The following is a 27743-nucleotide window of genomic DNA, read 5'->3' as shown; positions in this document are numbered from 1 at the left end:
TGGAGCTGTGAAGCAGCAGTGCTAACCACTGTGCTACCGTGCCGCCCTAAACAATCTTAACAATCAAATCAGAACAAACCATTTTTCCTACTTTCTGCATTTGTTTAATTATGTCAGTAAGTAGAGGTGTGGCAGAATGAAAGCTGAAGTCTATGCGCCTTCTAGAACTTTGGGCTTGGTGATCAGCAGTTCTGAATTAAGTACCAAGTGCAAATTGGAAAAAGTGTGTTCTGAAATAAAGCTTGTATTGATTTTGAATGTCTCCAAAAGCGAAAGCATTAGCACTCATCATCCCTGGTTCTCTAGATTTGATGATTCACAGCTTCAAGTGTGACCTTGTGCAGATGAAGCTGTCCTTTTATCAAAGAGCTGAAATGGATACAGTGAGCTCCACTATAAAATCAAAACCTGAATTGGAAAGGTAGCAAAGAGGAGATTAAAGAGATCCTTCTGCAGAAAACAAAACCTTTTAATTCCGCTGAGTTGCTGTATCATTGACATGAGTTCTTTTTTCTCTACTCAGTCTTGGGATGTGGGTGTCACTGGCTGTGCAAGCATTTATTGCCCATCCCTGATTGCCCTCGAACTGAATGGCTTGCTAGGTCATTTCGGAGGGCATTTAAGTGTCAACCACATTGCTGTGAGTCTGGAATTATATATAGATCAGACCAGGTAGGGACAGTAGATTTCCTAAAGGACATTAGTGGACATTTTTACAATGATACTTGGTTATCAACGAAGAACATAGAACAGTACAGTTCAGGAACAGGCCATTCAGCCCATCATTATTTTTAATTCCAGATTTTTATTAAATTCAAATTTCTTCATCTGCTGTGGTGGGATTCGAACACAAGTCCCCAGCGAATTACCCTGAGTCTCTGGATTACTAGTCTAGTTGCAATATCACTGCGTATTGTGGTAATATAATGATATAAAATTCTAATTTGTTAATTTAAAGCTTTGAAAAAAACGGGTGATGCGTTAGAGTGAAAGAGGTTTTATGCTGCTTGATCATCTCTTGAGAACAAAGTTCACGTGATGTTATGGAATGGGAATGAAGGTCACCTATCCTGATAGCTACGGAAGGTAGTTGAGAATTGAGAAGTTCATTTTCCAACGTTCTAGGAGTTCAGGCTCCTGATTCAGACAAAATGGCACTAACTTAATTGAATTTGCGAGGTACAAGCATTTAATGCAAAAAAACAAACATAACTATTCAGTCCAATAACTGCAGGATGTGAAGATACTCTCTTCCTCCTTCTTCTGTCAGGAAAAAGATACGAAGGTCTGAGATCACGCACCAACCGACTCAAGCAGCTTCTTTCCTGCTGCCAACAGACTTTTGAATGGACCTACTGTATATTAATTTTATCTTTCTCTACACCCTAGCTATAACTATAATGCTACATTCTGCACCCCCTCCTTTCCTTCTTCCCTATGTACTCTATAAACGTAATGCTTTGCCTGTATAGCGCACAAGAAACAATACTTTTCACTGTATCTCTACATGTGACAATAAATCAAATCAAAATCCCCATGGGGAAATTGTAAACCCAAAATTAATGAATGATCACCAAATCAAGAAATTACCAACAAAATTCCACTTTTTGTACCTTTTACATTAATGCAAATCGGAGCAAATGCAAATTACACATGGATACTTCAATTAAAAATGTAAATTTTGCTTTAAATAATGAATATAACAAAGATGTGTCTTGCACAACCAACACAGTTGCATCACTCTCCACAAAACTGTGGTACTATGTAGCTTTCACAATATGCTGTTCTTTTTTAAGAACATAAGAAATAGGAGCAGGAGTAGGCCATCTAGCCCCTCGAGCCTGCCCCGCCATTCAATAAGATCATGGCTGATCTGAAGTGGATCAGTTCCACCTACCCACCTGATCCCCAATAAGAACATAAGAAAAATTATTCATGCAGGGTTGGTCAGGAGTCCTATTGGACAACAGCTTTCATGCCGAATTTCATGGGTAAAATTGTCATCAGTAAGGCACACTTCCACAAACTCTTTTTCCCGTTGGTCACAACAATCTGGATGGTGTAGAGTTCCTCTTCAGCCAACCAACCAATAACACCCTGGTGCCTGGTTTGGTGACTTCTAGGAAAACACCCAGCTCTTTAGTATCTCTGAGATAGTCACGCAGCTTTTTATATTTTAGACCCTATTAACCAGATGGCACATTGCTTCCAAGAGCTCCTGTCTCCAAACAGGAAATAAAAACCTTTTCCGGACAGGTGTTTGCTGCTGCTTCTCAAGAATTTTGTGTTCCTCTTTCTGTCTCTGTCTGCTTTCTCTTTGTACCTATAACTGTGTTTTCACACTTCAGCTCCTGTATTTTTCTCCTTTGTTTCTGGCCACACACATACTTATCTTCATTTCATTCCTATTACTACTGCTTCCAGGTCAAGTGCTGCAAGGTCACATGGACCAGTATTTCTTTATCCAAGAAAGCTGCAATTCAGCCCTTGACAGTCAATAAAAAAGTTAGACATTTTAAAGAAATTACAAATGTTTCTTACTGTACTGCATCTGGGTCAAATGAGTTACCAAGTATACTATTTGTTTGTTGTGAATTAATTAATTTTAAAAATGTTTCTTTTGCTCTATTTAGAAAACAGACAGCAATTTTAAATAAGCTATTTAAACAATGAGAGTACCTCACCTTAGTCAAGCTGCCATTTGAATATTATGAGGGAGGTGGTATAGGGCAATGTTTTGTGAATGGGATTTGAAATGTAGACAGCCCAGCAGAATAACACATTTCTAAGTGTTCTTTTACATATTCTGCTCCATGCTCTCTCTTCCAATGTTCCTTCTAATCTACGGGGATGCATGACATGCAGCTAAAGGGATGGTGCCGCTCAGGGAACAAACAGACCACATACAAGCAACTTTTCTTGTGTATTTTCTTTAATTATTCTCTTTAGTATAAGCTCATACACAGTCATGCCTCTATTTTAAAGGGACCAGAGAGTGCAACAAGTTAGCCGTGCACAGCAAACAGATATTGGCCACATCCCTTGCACAGTGATTTACTGATTCATAAAAGCCATCCTGAGGTGTCAACCATTGACAGCTTCATAGCTTTCCATGAGGAGGAAAGTATATGAAGGTAAGAAACATTCATGTGCCTCCTTCAGAGAGGCTGACCTGCCTAGAAATGAAAGTGCATGCATTTTTAGTTACAGAAAGGTTGGTGGGGAGGGCAGTGGAACAAATTTTGTTGTCAAATGTCTTTGTAGAGAAGTGTCTTGATGTTGATGCTCCATTATGAAGAAAAAAAGGTGCCTTTTGTGCAGTTCTACTTAAGTTATAAATTTATAACTTTATAATACTGGTCTAAGTGCTTGGCACAAGTTCTTCATTCTCATCTGAACGGTTTTATATGAGACAGAGAAACTAGATTATTGTTAATGCTACATACTGAAATGAATGGTTAAACTGCATTCAATCTCCAGCATCAAGGTTAGTTTACTATGTATGCAAGATGATCTTATTGGACCTGAGTACAGCTACTTAAGTGGTATGTGCAGTTATAATGGTTTTTGGGAATTGTTGTACAAGGTAAATACAGATGATATTGGTCATTCATACAGCGGAAAAAGAATTAGGTCACCTATATTCAATAATTTAAGATTTTCACTTCCACTATCCTACCCAGAAAACCACTTCAAATGCCAATCATTCATTGAAGAACCCTTTATGACATATTCCTACTTTGACTTCATTGGTTTTTTTCCTTTAATTATGACATGGCTTCCCTTGAATATTGCTCTAGTTTTAACTTATTTATATAATTTTATATCTCATAAACTTATAACTTGATTGTTGAAACTGAAACAGAAGAGAACGTCCTACAAAATAAAACCTATCAAAGATGGTTAAATATGCAATGTACAAATTTAGCCCTGAATTTCCACCTGTCTCTTTTACTTGACATTATGGAGATGTATGAGAATTCAAAAAGAAGTGGAAGAGAATAAGTGAGAAATAAGATATGAAGGGTGAGGCAAAAAGGAAGTCATTTGGAAAAAAATGAGAGACGATAACTCAGTGGCACAGTGGGTTCAAGACAGGCTTTGCACCCCTGGGCCTGCCTTCGTGGACACATTTCTGTACCGACAAATTTAGAAAAGTGGGATTTGCAGAATAGCACAGTTCAGCTTTACTTGATGTATTGAGAATAACCACTGATTGCTGACAAAAAGGATTCTTTGTGAAATGGGTTAGGGCAATTTCAATCAAGCTCCTCACGACATGTAACGGTAGCATAAAACCAGCACTAATTGCCAATTTCACTCAGAGTGATCACAGGCTGACATGGTGTGAGAAATGGAAAACTTGCCCTACTGATGCAGTATGGGATCATTTTAAAAGTTAAAACAGCGAACAGGGAGCTTTAATTTGCAACCGGCTGTGATATACATAACCTGAGATGCTGACACTACTTGCCTTAAATGAGAAGAGTTCCATTGCCCAGCTTTAACATATCCTTGATGAGTATAAAAATTTTAAAAGAGAAAGAATGAAAAGAAATAATGAGAATGTAGAGGTTTAAATGAGTGCAGAAAAATACAAGTGATAAAAATGGAAATAAATGGATCAGTAATTGGAATATCATGGTGATATGTGATTACGATATTCTTTTGAACAGAACACACAACGGGTGGGATTCGCCCAAAAAAATTCAAATTCGTGTAAAAACTGGAGTAAATCCAACTGGTTTTTTGAGTGGGATTTTCAAAATGAATCTCCCATACTCTGTGCATCACAAAGAGCCCTAGCGTAAATCTCACGAAATAGCTGCAGACGGGGCTTATTCCCGCTGGAGAGGTCGGCAACATAGCGCTGAGCGGGCCACTGCGCAGGCACCGATCTGTCAGATCAGAGATCAGAGCGTGCGGATTTGCCCCAAACTGCCAGCCTCCCAATCACTGGCCAACCCCCCAACCCCACATCATTGGCCGTGCGATCTCCGGGCCCTATTGGTGTGTCTGGGCCTGCCTCGATTTCTCCCCCAGCAGTCCCGCTCTCAACCACACCCCCACCCCTGATGGCCAGCCCCGATCGCTGGCTTCCCTCCCTCTGTCACTGCCAAGTACAGAATGGCATCAGGACCCCCTGCGATCTCTCCCCTAACCCCAGAGGCCCTGTCCCTTTAGGCCCCACCCCCAGCACTGCCCGATGCCTGGTGGGCAGTGCCAAGAATCCCCCTTGGCATTGCCACTTTGCCCCTTGGGTACTGCCAGGGGGCCAAGCTGGCAGTGCCCAGGGGGCATCCCTCTTTAACCCTGACCTCCTGGGGGGCCTCCATGGCCCCGCTTCACTCCAGCGGGATTGGGCTGCCAGCTCCCCGCAAGTGGGGAGCTGTTGTAATGCCCGCTGGAGTGAAACACTCCTGGTTGGGGGGATACTCTGGCAGGCCCAGAGACTTCACTGCCGGGGCCACTGCCTTATCGACACAGCGGGCTGGGGGAAATTGCCCCAAACTATTCCAGTTCATGGCCAGTACATGACTGATTTCTATTAGCATTTTATTATCCAAAGCCAGCTTTATATAGTTTTATTCTCTTCTTGCATACTTATGGGTAGTGGTAGGCCTACCTCATTCATGTCCTAAAGCATGCAATCTTATTTTGCAGGAGCTAGATCACATGTCTAACCTGATAAAACAGCTGAGGTTTGTGGATAATTGAAATCCTATGCGCTATATAAGAAAATTTGTTTAATTCCGATTGTGTGACAGTGGCATCTATGCGGCAATTTCCAATTTTTAGAATGCTTAAAAAGCCAAATAAACAGCTGATTAGCCAGAGTCTATGGAGAGAACAGAGTGATTTAAGTTTCAGACATAGGCCATCATATTGTCTATTGTCTGCACAGATTCTTACTGATCCCTGTGCTTTCAGGTCTTTCTGTTTTTGTTTCCAATTTCCGTAATCTGTAGTTCTTTGATTTTTATTCTCTGCTGGAACTAGTTTCTTATCTTGGCCACAAAATTGTCAACCTAAACAAAATGGTCCTATAATCTGTAAATATACTATTAGGTTAAGGTTGCTGGTTACAATAAATTTGGGGGATCAATTTCCATGCTAACACTCTATTAAGCAAGCAAGGCTTTGCATGACATTGAAGAATCCAATGTAACCAGCAACCAACTGGAAAATATATTGTGGAAGAGTAATGTATGAAGTTCACCCTTCCTAAACAGAGCAATAAAAGTGGGCAGTGTACCTCCCAAGGAAATACTACATCCGATTCACAATTTTCACAGCTGTACCAAAGGGATTGATTAGACTAAGGATATCCAACCTTTTGGAGCAGTGGGCTAAATCAATGTGTCACAATTTGTCAGTAGGCTGCATATGATTCAATCACTTGAAACCTGCAGGATCATGAGTAAACATTTTAATTAAATTTTCAATCTATTTTGTGTTTCCTTGAATGATTGGATCAAATATTTTCCTCATCTGTTTGAACCTCTGCCTTTCCTCCTCCCTCTCCATTCTCTTTCTCAGCCTAATTCTCTCGGCTCCCCCTCCCTTTACTCCCTTTCCTCCTCTTTGCTTTCCTCTTTCCTCTCTCCTCTCTGTCTTGCTTTCTTTCTTTCACTACATTATGACATTTGCCTCTTGACAGCTTTATCTTCTCTATTTTTGTTACCATTCTGATCTTACTGTGGATGATCCTCTCCCTGTTTTTTTAAATTCTTGGAATGTACCCAATGTTAGCAATGTAACATGAACTGTTCATCTCGAGTTACACCGAGGGCATGAAAAGTCAATCACACAATGTGAATTGATGCTGCATTTAAGCTAGACTGGGAATTGGGGATAAGTTCTCGTCTCTGCCTCAAATCATTTCACCTTTTTCAACAATCTAGCAGCTTTCATGTTTGTTTATTCTAGGAGTAGCCCACTCGATACCAGATTCATTAAATTCAATTTCACTATATCTCTCCTCCCTTCTGATCTTTGACAGATCATAGAATTGCCATCGTGCAGAAGGAGGCCATTCAGCCCATCGGGCCCACATCAACTCCAACAGAGCATCTTATCCAGGTCCTATCCCTGTAACCCCACATATTTACCCCAATAATCCACCTACCTATACGTCTTTGGACGCTAAAGGGCAATTTAGCATGGACAATCCAACTAACCTGCACATCTTTGGACTGTGGGAGCAAAGTGGAGTACCCGGAGGAAACCCATGCAGACATGGGGAGAACGTGCCAATTCCACACAGACAGCCACCCAAGGCTGAAATTAAACCCAAGTTTCTGGTGCTGTGAGGCAGCAGTGCTAACCACTTCTGTTTCACTTTTGTCCAAGAAAATCAATTGGAGCACTTTGTGATCAACAGCAGAAGACCAGCCCAAATCAGCTATTAAGTCTTTGCTTTCTTGTTGGATGGTACAAGAGGTTATATACAGGGTGCTCCTGCTTGTTAAATGAGTACACCATGAATTTCTGTAATGGTGACCTGGCCATTGCACTTTTATTCAAAGAACAAAGAAAATTACAGCACAGGAACAGGGTCTTCGGCCCTCCAAGCCTGCACCAACCATGCTGCCGGACTGAACTAAAACCTCCTACCCTTCCTGGGACCATATCTCTCTATTCCTATCTTATTCATGTATTTGTCAAGACGCCCCTTAAAAGTCACTATCCTATCTGTTTCCACTACCTCCTGCAGCAGCGAGTTCCAGGCACCCACCACCCTCTGTGTAAAACAAAAACTTGCCTTATACATCTCATTTAAATCTTGCCCCTCGCACCTTAAATCTATGCCCCCTCGTAATTGACTCTTCCACCCTGGGAAAAAGCTTCTGACTATCCATGCCCCTCATAATCTTGTAGACTTCTATCAGGTCGCCCCTCAACCTCCGTCGTTCCAGTGAGAACAAATCAAGCTCCTCCAACCTCTCCTCATAGCTAATGCCCTCCAAACCAGGCAACATCCTGGTAACTCTTTTCTGTACCCTCTCCAAAGCCTCCACATCCTTCTGGTAGTGTGGCGACCAGAATTGAACACTAAATTCCAAATGCGGCCTAACTAAGGTTCTATAAAGCTGCAACATGACTTGCCAGTTTTTAAACTCAGTGCCCCAGCCAATTAAGGCAAGCATGCTATATGCTTTCTTGACTACCTTCTCCATCAGCGTTGCCATTTTCAGTGACCTGTGTACTTGTACACCCAGATCCCTCTGCCTATCAATACTCTTAAGGGTTCTGCCATTTGCTGTATATTTCCTATCTGTATTAGACCTTCCAAAGTGCATTACCTCACATTTGTCCGGATTAAACTCCACCTGCCATCTCTCCGCCCAAGTCTCCAACCGATCTATATTCTACTGTATCTTCTGATGGTCCTCATCCACCAACCTTTGTGTCATCTGCAAACTTACTAATCAAACCAGTTACATTTTCCTCCAAATCATTTATATATATATTACAAACAGCAAAGGTCTCAGCACTGATCCCTGAGGAACGTCACTTGTCACAGCCCTCCATTCAGAAACGCACCCTTCCACTGCTACCCTCTGTCTTCTATGACCGAGTAAGAAGTCTCACAACACCAGGTTAAAGTCCAACAGGTTTATTTGGTAGCACAAGCTTTCAGAGCACTGCCCCTTCATCAGGTGAGTGGGAGATGTGTTCACAAACAGGGTATATATAGACACAAACTCAATTTACACTTCTATGACCGAGCCAGTTCTGTATCCACCTTGCCAGCTCACCTCTGATCCCATGTGACTTCACCTTCTGCACCAGTTTGCCGTGAAGGACTTTGTCAAAGGCCTGACTGAAGTCCATGTGGACAACATCCACTGCCCTATCCTCATCGATCATCTTCGTCACTTCTTCGAAAAACTCGATCAAGTTAGTGAGACACGACCTCCCCTACACAAAACCACGTTGCCTCTCGCTAATACATCCACTTATTTCCAAGTGGGAATAAATTCTGTCTCAAAGAATAATCTCCAATAATTTCCCTAGCACTGACGTAAGGCTCACCAGCCTGTAATTACTTGGATTATTCTTACTACCCTTCTTAAACAAAGGAACAACATTGGCTATTCTCCAATCCTCTGGGATGTCCCCTGTAGCCAGTGAGGATACAAAGATTTCTCTCAAGGCCCCAGCAATTTTCTCCTTTGCATCTCTCAGTATTCTGGGGTATATCCCATCAGGCCCTGGGGACTTGTCTATCTTAATGTTTCTCAAGAACCCCAATACCACCTCCTTTTTGATCTCAACATGACAAACTATCTACGCATATTTTCCCAGACTCATCACCCGCCAAGTCCTTCTCAACAACAATAATTTGCATTTATGTAGCATCTTTAAAACAGGAAAACATCCGAAGGTGCTCCTCAGCAGCATTATCTAGTAAAAGCTGACATAAACCACATAAGGAGATTTTAGGGAAGAGGACCAAAAGTCTTAGTCAAAGAGGTAGGTTTTAAGGAAATCTTTCAAGGAATAAAGATAGGTGGAGGCAAAGAGGTTTAGTGAGTGAATTCCAGAGCTTAAGCCTCAGCAGCTGAAGGCATAGGTACCAATGGTAGAGTAGCTAGAATTGGAGGAGTACAGATATCTCTCAGAATTGTAAGGCTTGAGGAATTTGCAGAAGTAGGGAGTTCGGAGGCCATGGAGGGATTTGAAAGCAAGGATAAGAATTTTAAAACAGATATTACTTAACCAGGAAGTAGGTTGTCAAGCACATGAGGTTATGGGTGAGCAGGACTTAGTTAGGATATGGGCAGCAGAGTTTTGGATGAGTTTAAGTTTTGGAGGGTGGACATTTAATCCAGTTAGAAGTTAACGGGCAGAATTTTCCCATCCCACCCGCCATGGAATCATAGCAAGTGGGGGCAAAGGTCCGGTCTTGGGGCGAGCGTGGCTGGAAAATCCCAATGTGTCAGATTTTGTGGTGACCAATGAACAAACATTGCACTGTCGTTATTTACACTTGTTCTTGCCCTTCAACCCTCTGAGCTTTTGCACCAAATGTTCCTGTCAGCCAACTTGTGCTGTCTTCTACAGAGTATCTGTGACCCTTGGACAGAGCAAGTAATAAAAAAATTGCTGGACATGCTCAGCGGGGTCTAGCAGCATCTGTGAATATACTCCCAATAGATGACAATCTCTTTATTTTCGTATTTTACCCCACTGCCCATTCTTCTTGTGTGGGCCTTGATAGTGAATGTCGGTACGGTCTAAAATAAAATGTTGAGAAGTAATATTTACACATAAACGTAGGTAAAATTGTAAATTTTACTTCAATGAGTCTTACTAAATAAATATCAGTAAGTAAGAGAGAATTTAAAAGATTATTAGAATCAAACCATCTTTAAAGGAAAAATTCAATTTATTTTACCATTGAACTATGCACTTGTTGGAGTATCCAGAAACAAAATTCTTTGGATACTAGAAATCTCAAAAAAAGAACCCATAAAATGTTGGAAGCTGACAAAAGGTCATCGATCTGAAACACTAACTCTGCTTCCTTTCGATAGATGCTGCCAGACCTAGTGAATATTTGCAACATTTTCTGTTTTATTTATTGGTGTACCTAGCAGCCAGCTATTTTATAAGGACAATTTACCTGATGCCGTACTTGCACCCCTCCATGACCCTGAATGTCGATATTTTTCTTGCAAATTACTGGGCACTTGGATGGTAGGAGCTACAGCAGTTTGAGCAGGGAGGCATAATCCTGCCAGCATTGCCTCTTTCTTATGCCATTGACCTCCAAAGGAGTGGACAGAACTTTTGCCTTCCTTGGGCCTCAGCAGGAATTCCCCTTTAATGCATCTTTGTTGCACCATGCATATTTTTGAGTTCTGCGCAATTCTCTGCACCCTCAGTTGCTTTCATAGCTACTTTATGGTAGGATTGTGTTTTATACACTCAGGAAATTCTGGACATATCTTTTTCTTCAACACCCCCTACCTCAAATCTAACACTTTTCAGGAGCGATAATTTAAGCTAAGTGGTTTTATAAAGCATTAATTCATCTTATTTCTTAACACTGATTATTGAGCTGAACCAAGATCCTGTCAGACCCAGTTATATTTTGTTTACAGATGGATGGCTCTTTTATTATGTGACTAGGAGTTAGAACATAATTATATGTATTTCCGGTTTAATGCCACAGATTTCTGGTAATGCTCGACAGAGTGCATCAGGTAAAATGGTCAAGTTTGAACTTCTTTGACTTTAAAATGGAATTGGAGGATTAAGCAAGCTATGCTGAGACATTAATCTGTTTGATTTTTTAAAGCTGCTGACAATGCCCAGTTATCCCTGCATATGACAGCAATCAAATTTTTTGTTAAATATGTATAGAACTGGCATTGGAAAATTGTCTCTTTACATAGGGTAAAGAACGAATTGATCACAAAAACTGAACAAAGTAGCCAGAACATACTCATTTATAGGTCATAAGAGAATTTTAATACTTTGGATATGAATTATTCAGTAAATGAAACAGAATTCACAGTAGGAACCAAATTTTGAAAGGTTGTAGCCTTTCTATTCAAATTTGCATCCCCCAACTCGATAAACACGTCCTGCACTTAAGTAACTACTTTGGCTCTTTCAGAAAAGCATAGACGAACTTTATAATCAGTTCTCTGTATGGGCTGGTGATTTATTGTATTTTAATGATTCAGGACTATTAATTCCAATAACATTACACTGGACCTGGTAGCTTTCAAATATTTAAATTGTTAGTTACTCCAGTAAGGCACAAAATTGTTATAAATTTGCGTTCCCTCGAAAGCTGATGAACGTGTAGTTCCTGTCAAGCCATGATATAATCATTTGAACACTTAAATTGCATAGCAGAGATAAGTGGAATAGTCAGGCAGATTGTGGATTAAAACTTCCAATTGATCAGATCATATGTTTATTTATTTTCCTAGGTGCTTTTCTGAAGTACTTAATCTGGGTAGTATATGAAAGCAGAGCTGTTATTAGCATTTGTCCAACAGCTAGTTTCATTTATAATATTTCATTTGATGTTTATCACAGTGTACTTGTATACCCAAAAGGCTAAAGTAACTAGGCAGTTTTTTTGAGCGGATGTTGCTGTTGTGATTCATGTTGGAATTGACAGACGTATCTTTTTTCTCAGTTTTCCACCACATATGAAAGGGCAATTAATTCTTTGTGAAAACTAAATGTCCCCAATTATAGCTGACATAGAAAAAAACATGCATAACATCTGCCTAGAACCCTACCTCCTGTATAAAGCTCGTCAATTAAAGATAATCCATTGATACTAATTGAGAAGGTCTGTAGTTTGCCTCATTACATGATGTCCGAAGCAGCCAAACTGGGGAGGAAACGGGGAAGCATTATGTAATTTAAATAATCTTGTATCCTTCTTGATTTTCCATGTTCACCCAAGTATTATAACCGCCACACCTCTACCCCATCCACACCAGGTGTGTGCTTATCACAAGCAGTAATGCTAGCCTTGAGGAATGAAACCTCATTGTATGTTCAGATTCTCAGCATCATTTAGGTGGTTGCTGAGTTTGGTATGACACACAACCATATGTCGAGTAAAGAAATTCTCCTCTTGGTTCCAACTATATGTCTTGGTAATAGCCTCAGAAGAACACCGCCATTGTGCACTTCCACTTCCCACGTTAGCCATTTCTGTGGCGGTAAGTGATGTTGCCAGTTTGTCTTTTGAGGAGCAGTTATTGCTTTGAGATAGTCAAGCAAGAGGAACTCTTTGAGCTGGCTGACAAGATTCAGGCTTGATTTTAGCCCAGGTCCAAGAGATGATGGAATCACGAATGATCCAATCTCCCACATTACAATTTTATCAAATATAGTTTTATCTTTCTTTGTCATTTTAATGCTGCAAACTGATGAAAATCGATTTGTTTGGGTTCATTTTCCTTTATTTAAAGATCTTAGAACAGACAGCACGCATCTGACACGTTTGTATTATAAATGTCTACATAAACTTTATTGAATATTTGCTGTGGTGTTTTATATTTAGATTATTACCTTGTTGTATCATCATCAATTGAGGAAGTCCTGTATTGTGGCACCCCTTCACTAATAGACTAAAAGCAAATGCATATTGGTAGAAAATAGCAGTTTTCAAATAGTTTACCCATAAATATTAACATACACTGTGAATTTCCTGAAAATTCAGGAATGCATTCCCAGTACCAATATTAATATCCAAAAATTGCCTCGATCCTAGTTAAAGACCAATATCAATTCTCACTTCAGGCACCATGCCCTAATAGGGCCTTGGTAACCATGGATTTCCATGTGTTGGTCTGTGGTTGTGCTTGGCAAGGTACTGCAGTGGTTTATTGTTGCTTTCTACAGGTTCTGGCTGACAGGAGACTCTCCCACTAGAAGCGCCTACCTTGGGTGTATTGGAAGGGTTTGCAGATTGTTGTTCAACTTGTTCGGCCATATTATAAGTGCACTTTCTGTGGCCATCAAGTCCCAGAGCACTACCAGTGCACCCCAAGACTCCTTTTCATATCAATTACCTTAAAAAATGACTTAACTGCAGAAAATGTGTTTTAGTCTATTAATATACGGCTGAAATAATGGTGACTCAATAAATACAGAATAAAACAATGACTGACAGAATGGTCCCATGGAACTCCCGAGTTCTCTCATGAACCACAAAAGTCTAGATAACCTAGTTTGTAAATCTGTAGTATCAAAATGCAGCACAACTGCTACCTAAGAATGTGGTTAAAAGGATTACTTTAATAGCGATGCTCAGATGTAAACCATAAGAATTGGGTATCCATAGTTCATAACCAACACCACTTCTATCCCCATCATGAATTATGTTCTATGTTCTATGAATCTGATTACAAATGTGACCTGCTGCCTGTTGTTTTTTGGACTGTATGTGATTTAAATTTTATGAAGGCAAGGAAGTTACTTAAGTTTAAATTTGTTAGTACCTTTGAGTTTCAGCAGAAATGGTCCTTGAATCAAGATGACATTCACACAAGAAGATTGACAAAATTGTAACCTCACTGTACAGGATGTATTTAATATAATGCCGGTGTATTTTCACGTGATGGGTTTTGTTACTTTTTACAGTAAACTGTCTCTAGTAGATTTTATTATCCAGTCCTTGCAATTTTGTTGACTTGTAGAGAATAGCTGAAAAGTACTGATGCATTGAGCTTATAATGGATACGTGTTAGAGGTTTTCTCATGCAGATCTTATCAAAGAAGATTTCGATTCAAAATCATTAAATTAAACAAAATCTACCAGGGTCATCAGTAAAAAAATACTGTTTTGACATTAACTGTTGGCTCCTCAATCATACTGACTGCAAGTGATTTGAAACTTAATTAGTGGACTTTATTCATCATCTGCCTGAACTCCTTGCACCCCCTGTAGTTCAGATGAGAAATAGCAGTTTTCTTTTAATCCAATACTCTGTGTATGCTTTGAATACATATTGAGTTTGTTCATTGCAGTAAATAAATTAGCTTTTCTGTTCCCCGTGATTCCTATGAAATGACAGGTGGATCGTCAGACAGTTGGCAAATATTCTGCATTCACTGGTGATTGTCTTGAGCTCATCAAATAAATACATTAAAGAGAAAGGTTCAGCTGTACATTGAAGTTGTTGTAACACATCTGTGTTAATAATAAATTTACATTTTAATTTGAAATTGAAATGTCAAGCTTGGAAGGTTAAAATTCTGCCTGATGACCCAGTAAACACTTAATTTCATTGTCACCTCAAGAAACACGCCCACGCCGGTTAAAAAAAAATCAGAAGGCAATACTATACTCCTCCCTTTGGGACTAGGCAAGCCTGAGCCATCTGCAATGCTACAAGTATGATGGTTCAGAAACAAATAACTGCAGTTACTGGGGTTAACTATTCAGATGAAATAGGTACAGGATATTTTCCTTTACATCTTTAAAATTTTCCAATATATCTTGTATTTTGATGTCAATTTTCTCTTGGTACTCACATTAAGTATTCAGCATTAAGCGTTAAGAATATGAGAAAGCACTGATTCTTTCACCCTGAAGAGTAAGGTTTGAACCCAGCCTAGAATTATAGAACAAAGATCCTCTTCAACAACTGAAAAAGAATCATCATGAAATGAGTTTGTTAGTTTCAATCCAAAGCACAATGCCATTGAAACCAGAGCTGCCCTTGACACAAATGCCCCTCAAGTTAAGAAAATCAATCCAAATGCTCAATTTATACCACTAGATCTTGTTTAAAATTCAGATTTCACTTTTTTTATGGCAATAAAGTGGCCATTTGGCCTATCATACTTGCACCAACTCCAAATGAGCTTTATGGCTTAGTGTCATTCCCCTACCTTTTCCCCATACCCCTGCATATTGTTTCCGTGTTTCTATTAAAATAATAATCTATTGCCCTCTTGAATGCTTCGGTTGAACCTGCCTCCACCACACTTCCAGATAGTGCATTCCGGACCCAAGCCACTAATTGTGTGAAAAAGGTTTTTCTCCCATCTCATTTGCTTATTTTACAAATCACTTTAAACCTGTGTCCTCTCATTCTTGATCCTTTTACTATATGGAATTATGATGTAATTGCAATTACGGAGACATGGTTAAGGAGGGACAGGACTGGCAGCTCAACATTCCGGGATATTGTTTTAGACAGGGCAGGAGGGAAACAAAAGGGGGGGAGGGTGGAGTTGCAACTTTTACAGATGCACAATAGAAAATATTCTTTCTGGTTGTATCACAGCTTGGTATGGCTCCTGCTCTGCCCAAGACCACAAGAAACTACAAACGGTCGTGAATTTAGCCCAATCCATCATGCGAACCAGCCACCCATCCATTGACTCTGTCTGCACTTCCCACTGCCTCGGAAAAGCAGCCAGCATAATTAAGAACCCCATGCGTCCCGGACATTCTCTCTTCCATCTTTTCTGTTGGGAAAAAGATACAAAAGTCTGAGGTCACGTACCAACCGACTCTAGAATAGCTTCTTTCCTGCTGCCATTAGACTTTTGAATGGACCTACCTTACATTAAGTTGATCTTTCTCTACACCGTAGCTATAACTGTAACACTACATTCTGCACACTCTAACTTCCTTCTCTATGAACAGTATGCTTTGTCTGTATAGCTCTCAAGAAACAATACTTTTCACTATACTAATACATGTGACAATAATAAATCAAATCGTTGCTGATTAGGGAGAGATCACAGCTGTGTTGAGGAGAACAATTGGCGGGATCTTATAGTGAGGCATTATGAGTGGAGCTCAGAAGTAAGAAGGGTAAAATCACAATGTTGGGAGTATACTATAGACCTCCCAGCAGCCCTTAGGAGACAGAAAAGCAGCTGTGTAGATACTAAAAATTTGTGAAAAAAGCAGGGTTGTTGTGATGGGTGACTTTATCTTCCCCTATATTGACTAGGAATCCCTTACAACCAGGGGCTTGGATGGAGAGCAACTCGTTAGATGTATCCAGGAGGGCTTTTTGATTCAGTATGTTGACAATCCAACCAGGGAGGGGGCCGTACTAGACTCGGTACTGGGGAATGAGCCAGACCAGGTGATCGATGTTCCAGTGGGGGAGCATTTTGGACTTAGCGACCATAATTCCATAAAATTTTGAGTAGTCATGGATAAGGACAAGAGTGGCGCTCCGGTGTGGTTGCTTAATTGGGCGAGGGCCAATTACATGTAATTAGACAGGAACTGGGGAATGTAGATTGGGGGCAGCTATTTGAGGGCAAATCCACATCTGGCATGTGGGAGGCATTTAAAGGCCAGCTGATTGAAATGCAGGACAGGGATGTCCCTGCAAAAATGAAGGATGGGAATGGCCGAATCTGAAAACCATGGATGACCAGGGAAATTGTAAGGTTAGTCAAAAGGGAAAAGGAAGCATACGATAGATCTCGGCATCTAAAAACTGCCGAAGCCCTTGAGGAGTACAATAAAAGTGGGAAGGAACTTAAACGTGGAATTAGGAGGGCTAAAAGGGACCATGAAATGTCTTTAGCAAAAAGGGTCAAGGAGAATCCCAAGCCTATTTTTGCAAAGAGGGTAAAGAAGCAAGAGGGTAGCAAGGGAAAGAGTAGGCCCACTCAAGGACAATGGAGGGAAATTATGCATGGAACAACAGGAAGTGGATGAAATCCTTAATGAGTACTTTGTATTGGTATTCACCAAGGAGAAGGACATGACATGACAAAAAAAAAGGGGCGGCATGGACAAGTTGGGCCAAAGGGCCTATTTCCATGCTGGAAACCTTTATGACTCTATGACAGATGTTGAGATCAGAGATAGGTGTGTGAGTGCTCTTGAGAACGTCAATATATCAAAAGAGGAAGTGTTGAGTATCCTACATTGCATTAAGGGTCCCCGGAACATTAGCTGAGTTTCTGAATTAATAATCTGGCAATAATACCACTAGGCCATTGCCTCCCCTTGTTTTCCTTACAAATATCAGGGTTATAACATCAGAATCAATGATAATTCTTTTTCCAAGTCATAGAAATTACAGCGTAGAACAAGGTAATTATATCCATTGTGCTTATGCTGATGTTTATTATTCAAATTTACCTGCTTTTTCCACATATCCTTTTGTATATTTCAAATACTTATCCAGTTCCCTCTTATACAATCTTAATAGTTTCAGCCTTAAAAATAAATTGGAGTATAGCATCTAATGTTCTAATACCCTTTTGTACAAAATAATATATGGTTATTAGGAACAGGAGTCCACCCTGGAATAATTGTATGAGAAGAAAACCTTTTAATCAAAAGTTCTTCTAGCCTTAGTGACTCTCTCTCCCTGCCAGCATCTGCACTTTTTCTTTGCACATGTCCTACTGGTGAGGAATTCTGATACTTCCAGGTCCTGAGTAAGACTTTGTATTTGATGTTATAAATTCCAAAAAAACAGTACTTAAGTCTTTAAGTCAAAATACTGATGGTTTCTTCCTACCCAATTTTCGAAAAAAGCTGAAGTGCAGTGTTGGTAATTGTTGCTTTTGCAGTGACCTGGATTTTACATCATGCACCATAAATCATCTCCGAAAATCTTAGGTGATTTATGGTGCATGATATAAAATCCAGGTCACTGCAGGAGCAACAATTACCAAAATACATTTCTTAAAAAGGAAAAGAATTACATGTATTAAAACTGTTTATAATTTTTGGTTAAAAGTTTGTCAGTGTATCTTTAAACTCTATTAATAAAACTTTTGAATCAAAAGTTAGTAAATCTGATAAAAATGAAAGATGGAATTCTTAAGGTTTCAATGTGGGGAATTCCCAAAATTAGCATTTGATATTTAAGGAATAATGAGTCATTAGCCAGCATAAGAGTCATAAGCATTCAGAATTTTACATGACGTAAAAATCTATGATGGTGGATGGTAAGGAAAAGGTATTCTTGTGTGAGCATAACTAGATAGATCATTGGTTACAAAAACAGATGCAGTTCATGGTCCGTTTCACAGTGCATGTACAGAAGATATTACATTAAAACAGTGATGTTCAAATTGGGGCTCAGAGATATGTAGAAGCTTGCCAGGAGGTCATTGAAATAATGTGAAAGTGCTTACCCAAGCGACCAAAGGAAGGCTCATCAGCTGGGAGGTGGGAGTGGAGTGTGGATACCACATGTGCAGAGTGAGCTGGCTATGTGAGCACAAGATGTGGAGATGCCGGCGTTGGACTAGGGTAAACACAGTAAGAACTTTAACAACACCTGGTGTTGTTAAACTTCTTACTATGTGAGCACAACACATGGAGAAGTGTTATGAGTGGCACAAAGGGCACAATCTATAAATTAATATTGTTAAGCTAATGCCATTACCATTTTCTTAAAAGGATTCTTAAAATACTCTTTACGTGCAGCATTTTCATATTATTTAATATTACAACTAGGTGGCAGAGACAATAATTATTATCCATTGAAATTAGTCCTTCAACAAAAAAAGTTTGAAAAATATTACATTGAGCAAGTGCCAATCGTGTTTGTTGTGTTTCCTTGCATGTTATCCTGCCAGCAGGGAACAGAATCACAGCTTCTTGGATAATACAACCCTTGTATTGGTTAATGTGAGAGAACATGGCACCCAATAAAAGGCAGAAAGATTTGCCAGAGTAATCCAAAACTATTTCCAGCACCTTGCTACATCATTCATATTTCTGCATTGACTAGTGTCCGATTTTCGCACAAATGGTTGAAGTTGAAAAGAGAGAATATCCTTGATTCAAACAGTGATAGCAGTGTGGCTGAAGTAGAACCAGTTGGAGTCATGAGAAAGAAAGACACTATGAGAAAGATGCACAATCTCTGACTAACAAAAGAAGTTAGGCGTTGTATCAGATTGAGATAAAGGATGTAGAGTGCTGTAAGGATTAGTGGTAGCCAAAATGTGTGGGAACATTTTAGAAACCAGCAAATGATGACTGAAAAATAATAGAGATATTGGTGTATGACAAAACTAACAAGAAGTAAAAACAGACATCAAACTTCTACAAGTATTTTAAATGGAAGACAGTAGCTAAAGTAAGCTTTAGCCCCTTAAGAGAATGAGGTTGGGAAATTAATAATGAGTAACCAGAAAATTGCAGAGGCTTTGAACAAGTATTTTGGATCTGTCTTCTAAGGAGAAGATATGGAAAGCGTCCCAAGAATAGTTGAAAATCAAGAGGCAAAACGGAGGAGGGGTCTTAGACAATCATCATCACAAGAGGAAAAATACTCGAAGAACTAATGATATGGCCCTGGACCTGAGGCCATGCATCCTAGGGTCTGAAAGGAAGTGACTGCAGCAATAGTGGATGCATTGATTGTAATCTTGCAAACTTCCCTAGATTCTGAAAAGGTCTCAATGGATTGGAAAAAGGCAAATGTAACACCTCTGTTCCATAAAAGAGGGAGACAGAAAGTAAGAAACTCTCAGCCTAGTCTAACATCTGTCATTTAGAATCTATTAAGGACATAGCAGCAGGACAGTTCGAAAATCATAATTCAACCAGACAGAGTAAACACAGTTTTGTGAAAAGGAAATCATATCTGAAAAACTTAATAACATTCTTTTAAGATGTAACAAGCAGGGTGGATGAAAGGGAACCAGTAGAATCAGAAGACTAAGGAAATTTGGCATGTCAGCTACGACTCTCTCCAACTTTTGCAGATGCACCATAGAAAGCATTCTTTCTGGTTGTATCACAGCTTGGTATGGCTCCTGCTGTGCCCAAGACTGCAAGGAATGAATGTAGCCCAATTCATCACACAAGCCTCCCATCCATTGACTCTGTCTACACTTCCCGCTGCCTCGGCAAAGCAGCCAGCATAATTAAGGACCCCACACACCCCAGACATTCTCTCTTCCACTTTCTTCCGTTGGGAAAAAGATACAAATGTCTGAGGTCACATACCAACCACTCAAGAACAGCTTCTTCCCTGCTGCTGTCAGACTTTTGAATTGGACCTACCTTCCATTAAGCTGATCTTTCTCTACACCCCAGCTATGACTGTAACACTACATTCTGCACTCTCTCATTTCCTTATCTATGAACAGTAGCTTTGTCTATACAGCACGCAAGAAGCAATACTTTTCACTGTATGTTAATACATGTGACAATAAATCAAATTTTGTGTTTGGACTTTCTGTGGTAGTTAACTCCACAGATTCACCACTCTCTAGGTGAAGAAATTTCTCCTCATCTCACATTATCCTCAAACTATGACCCCCTAGTTCTGGACTCCCCCACCATCAGGAATATTCTTTCTAAATCTACCCTGTTTAATCCTGTTAGTTTTATAAGTTTCTATGGGATTCCCTCTCACTCTTCTAAACCCCAATGAATCCTAACTGACTTAGTCTCTCCTCAAATGACGGTTCTGCCATCCCAGGAATCAGCTTGGTAAACCTTCGCAGCATTCCATCTATAGCAAGAACATCTTTCCTCAAATAAGGACACAAACTGCACACAATACTCCAGGTGTGGCTTTCAAATGTCCATACTGCCATATTCAAATCCAGTCATTATGATGGCCAACATACCATTTGCTTTCCTTACTGCCTGCTATACCTATGCGTTTACTTTCAGCGACTGATGCACAAAGACACCAAAATCTCACTGAGTATCTCCCTCTCTCAATTTACACCCATTCAAATAATAACCTGCCTTTGTATTTTTGCTACCGAAATGGATAATCCCAATTTATCCACATTATACAGCATCTGCCATGCATATGCCCGCCCATTCACTCAGCCTGTCCAAATTATGCTGAAGCATTTCTGCATCCTCCTCACAGCTCACCCTGATCTATAGAAGAAAGCCAGATATGATCTACGGAGATCCATCAAACATGCCAAAAGACAGTACCAGACCAAGCTAGAGTCCCAGGCTAGCCACTCCTGCCGACTATGGCAAGGTCTGCAAGACATAACAGGCTACAAGATGAAGGCAAGTAAAATCGCTGGCACCAATGCACCCCATCCGAATGAGCTCAATGCATTCTGTGCCCGTTTTGAGCAAGAGGTCAGCGAGAGCATGACCTCCACCCTGGAAGCCTCAGACGAACCTATATCCGAGGTCACCATCGCAGACGTCAGAGCAGCCTTCTCGAAGGTCAACCCACGTAAAGCGACTGGCCTGGATTGGGTACCCAGACGAGCACTCCGATCCTGCGCGGATCAGTTGGAAGGGTATTTGCAGACATCTTCAATCTCTCTTTACACCCATCTGAGGTCCCTATCTGCTTCAAGAAGATGACCATCATCCTGGTACCAAACAAAAGGCAGACAGCGTGCCTTAATGACTTATCGTCTGGTGGCTCTAACATCCATAATTATGAAGTGCTTCGAAAGGTTAGCCATGGCACAAATCAATTCCGGCCTCCCAGATTGCCTGGATTCACTTCAGGTCGCTACCACCGCAACAGGTCCACAGCAGATGCCATCTCCCTGGCTCCACACTCGACCCTGGAACACCTAGATAACAAAGACACCTATGTCAGACTCCTATTTGTTGACTACAGCTCAGCCTTCAACACCTTTGGCTAGCCTGGGCTGGAGAAATATCAGTAACAATTGGAAGATAGCTTTTATTGCCAACCCCTAGGTACTTGGGAGGTACAGAGAGGCATTATAAAGTGGGATTCCGTAGAATTCCCACAGTGACACTTATGTCAGACTCCTATTTATTGACTACAGTTCAGCTTTCAACACCATTATCCCTACAAAACTAATCTCCAAACTCTGTAGCCTAAGGCTCGGCTCCTCCCTTTGTGACTGGATCCGAGACTTCCTGACCCACAGAGCGAGGCCGCAAAATCCCGGCCATCAAGTTTTGGCGCAGGCTTAGTGGGCCAAAGGGCCTGTTGCTTTGCTATACTGTTCTTTGTTCTCTTTGTTCATTGGTACCAATGAGGACCACGGTGCCTGGCTCATCACCTTCCACCAGAGGAATATCCTGCAGCCATCCTGTAATGACCTTGACACTGGCTCCAAGGAGGCAACATACCATCCTGGAGTCACATCTATAGCCATATAAATACCTGTCTTTTCCCCTAACTCATGAATCCCCTATCACTACTGCTCTTCCCCTCTTCTTCTGCCCCTTCTGTATAGCTGAGCCACTCATGATGCCACGAACCTGGCTTTGCCTGCACTCCTCTGAGGAACCAATGTCCTCACCAGCTTTGGATTACTTGTATTACATTATGACATTGTCCCTAAATTTGCCTTATTCCAGGCACTGGTTTTTCATAAACAGCCCCTTCCACTGAGCATTTATTGGCCAATCACTAGTTTCCTGTGATGTTACCTTTGCTTTCCTTACCCATTGTTGCCTCACAAAGTTACAACACTGAGGAAAATATATTCTTAGATGCATTAAGATTGATCATAGTTCTGTTTTGATACTTGGGGAGAATAAAACCGTATTTGTGAATTTGGACACTGATATATGGAAATTATGGTATATTAGTAATGAGAAACTATGAACAATATAGTGTATAGGAGCCTCACCAGAAAGCCAACAATCCAATTATATCATAGTTGAGGATAAGAAAGGGACAATAGAGAAGGGTATAATAGCTAATGGGAAAAGATGGAAGTGCATTTGATTAAATAGTTTGAACTTCAGATGTTAAAAAAACTTTTTTAATGAAGAGTCAGAAGAAAGTATAACAACATATTTTGTCATGAATTTTGTATTCACCAATTCAAAAGAGATTAGTGCTTTGCAATTAATCACTTCAGGATATCTATGCTGCTTCAACATCATGCCTTCCCAGGCCAATTAAAGCTCATCACAAAGTTCGTCCGTAGATCTCTGAAGGCAGAAGGACATGTTAATGGAGTGGTGAAAAAGTCATATAGGACATTTGCCTTTATCAATTGAGGCATCGATTACAAAAGCAGGGCGGTCATGTTGTTGTTGTTGTTGTATAAGACTTTGGGAAGGCCACTCTTGGAGTATTGGGTGCAGTTTTGTCACCAAATTATAGGAAGGATATGATTGCACTGGAGAGGAAGCAGAGAAGATTAGGAGATTCACCAGGATGTTGTCTAGGATGCGACATTTAAGTTATGAAGAGAGGTTGGATATGATGTGGAGATGCTGGCATTGGACTGGGGTGGGCACAGTAAGAAGTCTGCACTGTGTCAGTTTTCCATTTTCTACCATTCTATGACTTTTTTGTGAGAATGTAAATTGAATGCAAAATTAAGAACACATTTATGCAGTGGGCCTTTTAATATTGAGGATTTAGTTTGAGACCAAGGAATTGAGTTGATTTCTAAATGAGTTTCACTCAATCAGCAAAGATGACTTTCACCTCATTATTTTGAGATGATATGACCTCTAAATTGAAGGGCCAGAATCTAACAGAATAAGTAACCAGTTAAATGAAAATCAGATTAATAAAAAAGAAATAAAGGCAGAGAGTGCTAGAAAAAGTGGGTACATTGAGAATTTGAATCCTGAAATTTTATATTTTCACCTCATTTATCATACCTCATATCATGAGATATTCACCAGATTTCAGAAATAACTCATCAGTGTGAACACATTTAAATAATTTCACATTTTTCTATTTAAGATGTTGTATCACACACTACTGAATAATGCATTTTCATTTCAAATTGCAAATGAATCTCACTTAAGTAGGTTCCATGCCTAATCTCTAGTATAGCCAAGCCCTCCAAAATAAATAACTGCAAAAATAAAAACATTTTGAGCATAAAACCTCCAGCCATAAATTCCTTTCTTATCTTTTCAATAGCTATCCCTTTAACTTGAATCAATAGAATATTTAAATGATTTGCAAAATTAGTTTTTAAGTGTGGTAATGCTTCCCCAAAGCTGATGTGTTAATCACGTTTTGTCAATGAATGCATTAAGCTCTTTTTACAAGCATTTTTGTGTAGGCGTGAAAATTGCCTAGTAACCAATGATGTTTCAGAGTCTTTTTCACCTTCTCAGGCTGAAAGACTTTTGGCAATCAGTGTGGCAAGTGTTTTTTTTAAGATGTGTAAAGCACCTAATCAGGTGCGAATGCTAAAGATTTGTAAAAGAGAACAACTTTGTTTTAGCGAGGCTGCATTTGCTATCAGTGGTAGTCATGATGTGGAGATGCCGGCGTTGGACTGGGGTAAACACAGTAAGAAGTTTAACAACACCAGGTTAAAGTCCAACAGGTTTATTTGGTAGCAAAAGCCACACAAGCTTTCGAAGCTCTAAGCCCCTTCTTCAGGTGAAGAAGGGGCTTAGAGCTTCGAAAGCTTGTGTGGCTTTTGCTACCAAATAAACCTGTTGGACTTTAACCTGGTGTTGTTAAACTTCTTACTGTGTTTGCTATCAGTGCCATGCATGCAAGATGCATGCATGTTCGTCATCTTTATTGGGGCCAATGTGCAGTGGGGTGCATGCACGGTCATAATGGCCCTCGAATTGCAAAGATTATAGCACTGGCAGCATCAAGTTAACACTTTTAACAATTCCCTCCATCTGCAGCTGATCCCAAACTTCACAACAGGGCTGGGAAGCACAAATGGCAAATGGAGCCTACTCCATCCACCAATCTTCACCCCCAACACCCAATTAAAATGACAGATCATGTTGGTGTATTTTTAAAAATTTACTAAAAGTTGAAATATAGAAAGAAGTGATTGGAGAGTGAGAGAGAAAGCAGGAGGACAGACACAGGGAAATGGCCTTGCGGGGCTCAGGAAGTGTGGTAAAAGCAAAGTGCTACGGATGCTGGAATCTGAAACAAAAACAAAAAATGCTGGAAAATCTCAGCAGGTCTGACAGCATCTATGGGGAGAGAATAGAGACGTTTCGAGTCTAGATGACCCTACATCAGAGCTGTGGAATTGCTTGAAATTTCAGACTAGCCATGTAAGTAGTTCAGAAGAATGGCCCACCTGGTTGCATTAATTTTTTGTAGTATAAATTGTGTTGGGGATACACGGGCAATAAAAAACACTGTCAAAAAGAAGCTGTCACTGATTATGAAGATGGATTTGTGACTCCTCTCCTTGGATTCCTTGCATACATTGACAAGTGTGCATAAACAGATAGTTATCAGCAACCATCTTGCACATGCATAACGTACAGTGGGTGACATTTTGCACTCTGCGCGCGGAGTGCTGGCTGAGGCAAGAAAACCAGCATGCAGCACTCCAACTGCACAACCGAGTTTTCTCTCCAGATTGTATGGCAGTCTGTACACAAAGTATGGAGGCATGGTTTTCACCGTCACGCTGGTGGGGCTGGGCCTGAGAGAGCTGGCAACACTGGCTCCACAGAGATCAGGTGACAGGAAATGGCCACTGGGATAGCATGACCTGGTAGTTAGGTAAGTGGAGAGTGTGGGCTAGAAACAAAATTGCAAGTGGGAGTGCGAGGTGGGCAAAGGAAAAACCTTTGTTACGAGGTCCATAATTTACTTACAGGGCACAAATAAATACTCCCCCAAGTCCACAAGAAAATTTCAAAAAAAGGGAGGCGTAGGGGCAATGAAAATGTCACAAGAAGTGGAGAGAGTTCTGAGAGCAGACATCATTTAAGAAAACATGGGTGGTGAGAGCAAATAAACCAGCAGCAAGAGTTCCTGGAGCAGAGGGGCCAGGAGGGAGAGTTCCTGGAGCGGAGGGGCCAGGAGGGAGAGTTCCTGGAGCGGAGGGGCCAGGAGGGAGAGTTCCTGGAGCGGAGGGGCCAGGAGGGAGAGTTCCTGGAGCGGAGGGGCCAGGAGGGAGAGTTCCTGGAGCGGAGGGGCCAGGAGGGAGAGTTCCTGGAGCGGAGGGGCCAGGAGGGAGAGTTCCTGGAGCGGAGGGGCCAGGAGGGAGAGTTCCTGGAGCGGAGGGGCCAGGAGGGAGAGTTCCTGGAGCGGAGGGGCCAGGAGGGAGAGTTCCTGGAGTGGAGGGGCCAGGAGGGAGAGTTCCTGGAGTGGAGGGGCCAGGAGGGAGAGTTCCTGGAGTGGAGGGGCCAGGAGGGAGAGTTCCTGGAGTGGAGGGGCCAGGAGGGAGAGTTCCTGGAGTGGAGGGGCCAGGAGGGAGAGTTCCTGGAGTGGAGGGGCCAGGAGGGAGAGTTCCTGGAGTGGAGGGGCCAGGAGGGAGAGTTCCTGGAGTGGAGGGGCCAGGAGGGAGAGTTCCTGGAGTGGAGGGGCCAGGAGGGAGAGTTCCCGGAGTGGAAGAACAATCATCAAGAGCTGTGAGAGCCAAAGGGGTTAGCGGGAAAGTTCAGAGAGTTTGGGGGGGGGGAGGGGGCGGCGGCAGCAGCTGCAAGAGCAGAGGAGCCAGCAAAGAGAGCTCTGAGAGCAGAGGGGTCAGGGAGGAGAGCTCTGAGAGCAGAGGGGCCAGCAGTAAGGGTTCCAAGAACAGAGGGGCCAATGGAGAAAGCTGCAAGGGCAGAGGGGCCAGCAGTAAGTGTTCCGAAAAGTGAGGGACTATCCATCGCATTTGCTGAGAAGAGTCCAATCCAAGTGAAGAAAACAGAAATCTGGGTGTGACCTCACAGGAAATTCATAAGATGGTCAGTTGTTGAATATTAATCTTGAGGGACTAAGTTTCAACAACTGGAATATTAAAAATGATCAAAATATTAGGCAGGAATAATAAGCAATTGAGTAGCTGGTGAGTATTATCTTTTATTTTCAAGTGAGGTTTATTACAACTGGTATAGTGTGTTAAGTATTAATAGGATTATCAGTACTAGTAAAATGTATTAATATTGGTAAGGGTTTTTAGTAGTAGCAAGGTTAATTATTAAATAACATTTTATCAGCCCTGCTATTTGTTCAGAGTGCACGTCCTGTGTAATGTGGCAACTCTAGGCTTCTTTCTGTGTCCTGAAACAACCATTTATGCAGGAAATGTCCTGTTGCAGCAGCTTGAGCTTTAAGTTTCTGGTAGCTGGCGACGCTGCGTTGTATACGTGAGGCTGAGGACGTATGAATCAGGAGCAGGATTAGGCCACCCAGCCCCTGGAGGCTGCTCCACCATTTAATAAAATCACGGCTGATTGATTGTAACCTCAACTCCACATTCTCATCTATCCCCAATAACTTTTCACCAGCTTACTTATTAAGAATCAATCTAACTCTCCCTTAAAAATATTCAAAGACTCTGCTTCCACCACCTATTGAAGAAAACCGTTCCAAAGACTCATGACCCTCTGAGAGAAAAAACTTCTTCTCATCTCTGCCTTAAATGGG

At 41.0% G+C, this 27743-nt stretch overlaps 1 protein-coding gene across 4 annotated transcripts in view; it reads left to right on the top strand.

Annotated features, from left to right (window-relative positions):
• The window catches only part of lyrm4b (LYR motif containing 4), a 171138-nt gene that overhangs the window by 71034 nt on the left and 72361 nt on the right, over nt 1-27743 (top strand). Inside the window, exon 3 of one of the 4 annotated variants that reach the window (XM_078199270.1) lies at nt 2986-3134. The exons of the other annotated variants lie outside the window; for them this stretch is intronic. Within the exon in view, the coding sequence (XP_078055396.1) occupies nt 2986-3009 (24 nt within the window). The 3' untranslated portion in view covers nt 3010-3134. Of the gene's footprint in view, nt 1-2985; nt 3135-27743 lie in introns of those variants that run through there. 4 annotated transcript variants of the gene reach the window in all.

This window comes from Mustelus asterias, chromosome 2 (assembly GCF_964213995.1).
Source record: "Mustelus asterias chromosome 2, sMusAst1.hap1.1, whole genome shotgun sequence".
NCBI classification, from domain to species: domain Eukaryota; kingdom Metazoa; phylum Chordata; class Chondrichthyes; order Carcharhiniformes; family Triakidae; genus Mustelus; species Mustelus asterias.
Note: the sequence above shows the minus strand (reverse complement) of the source record. Positions and strands in the feature narration are given on the sequence as shown.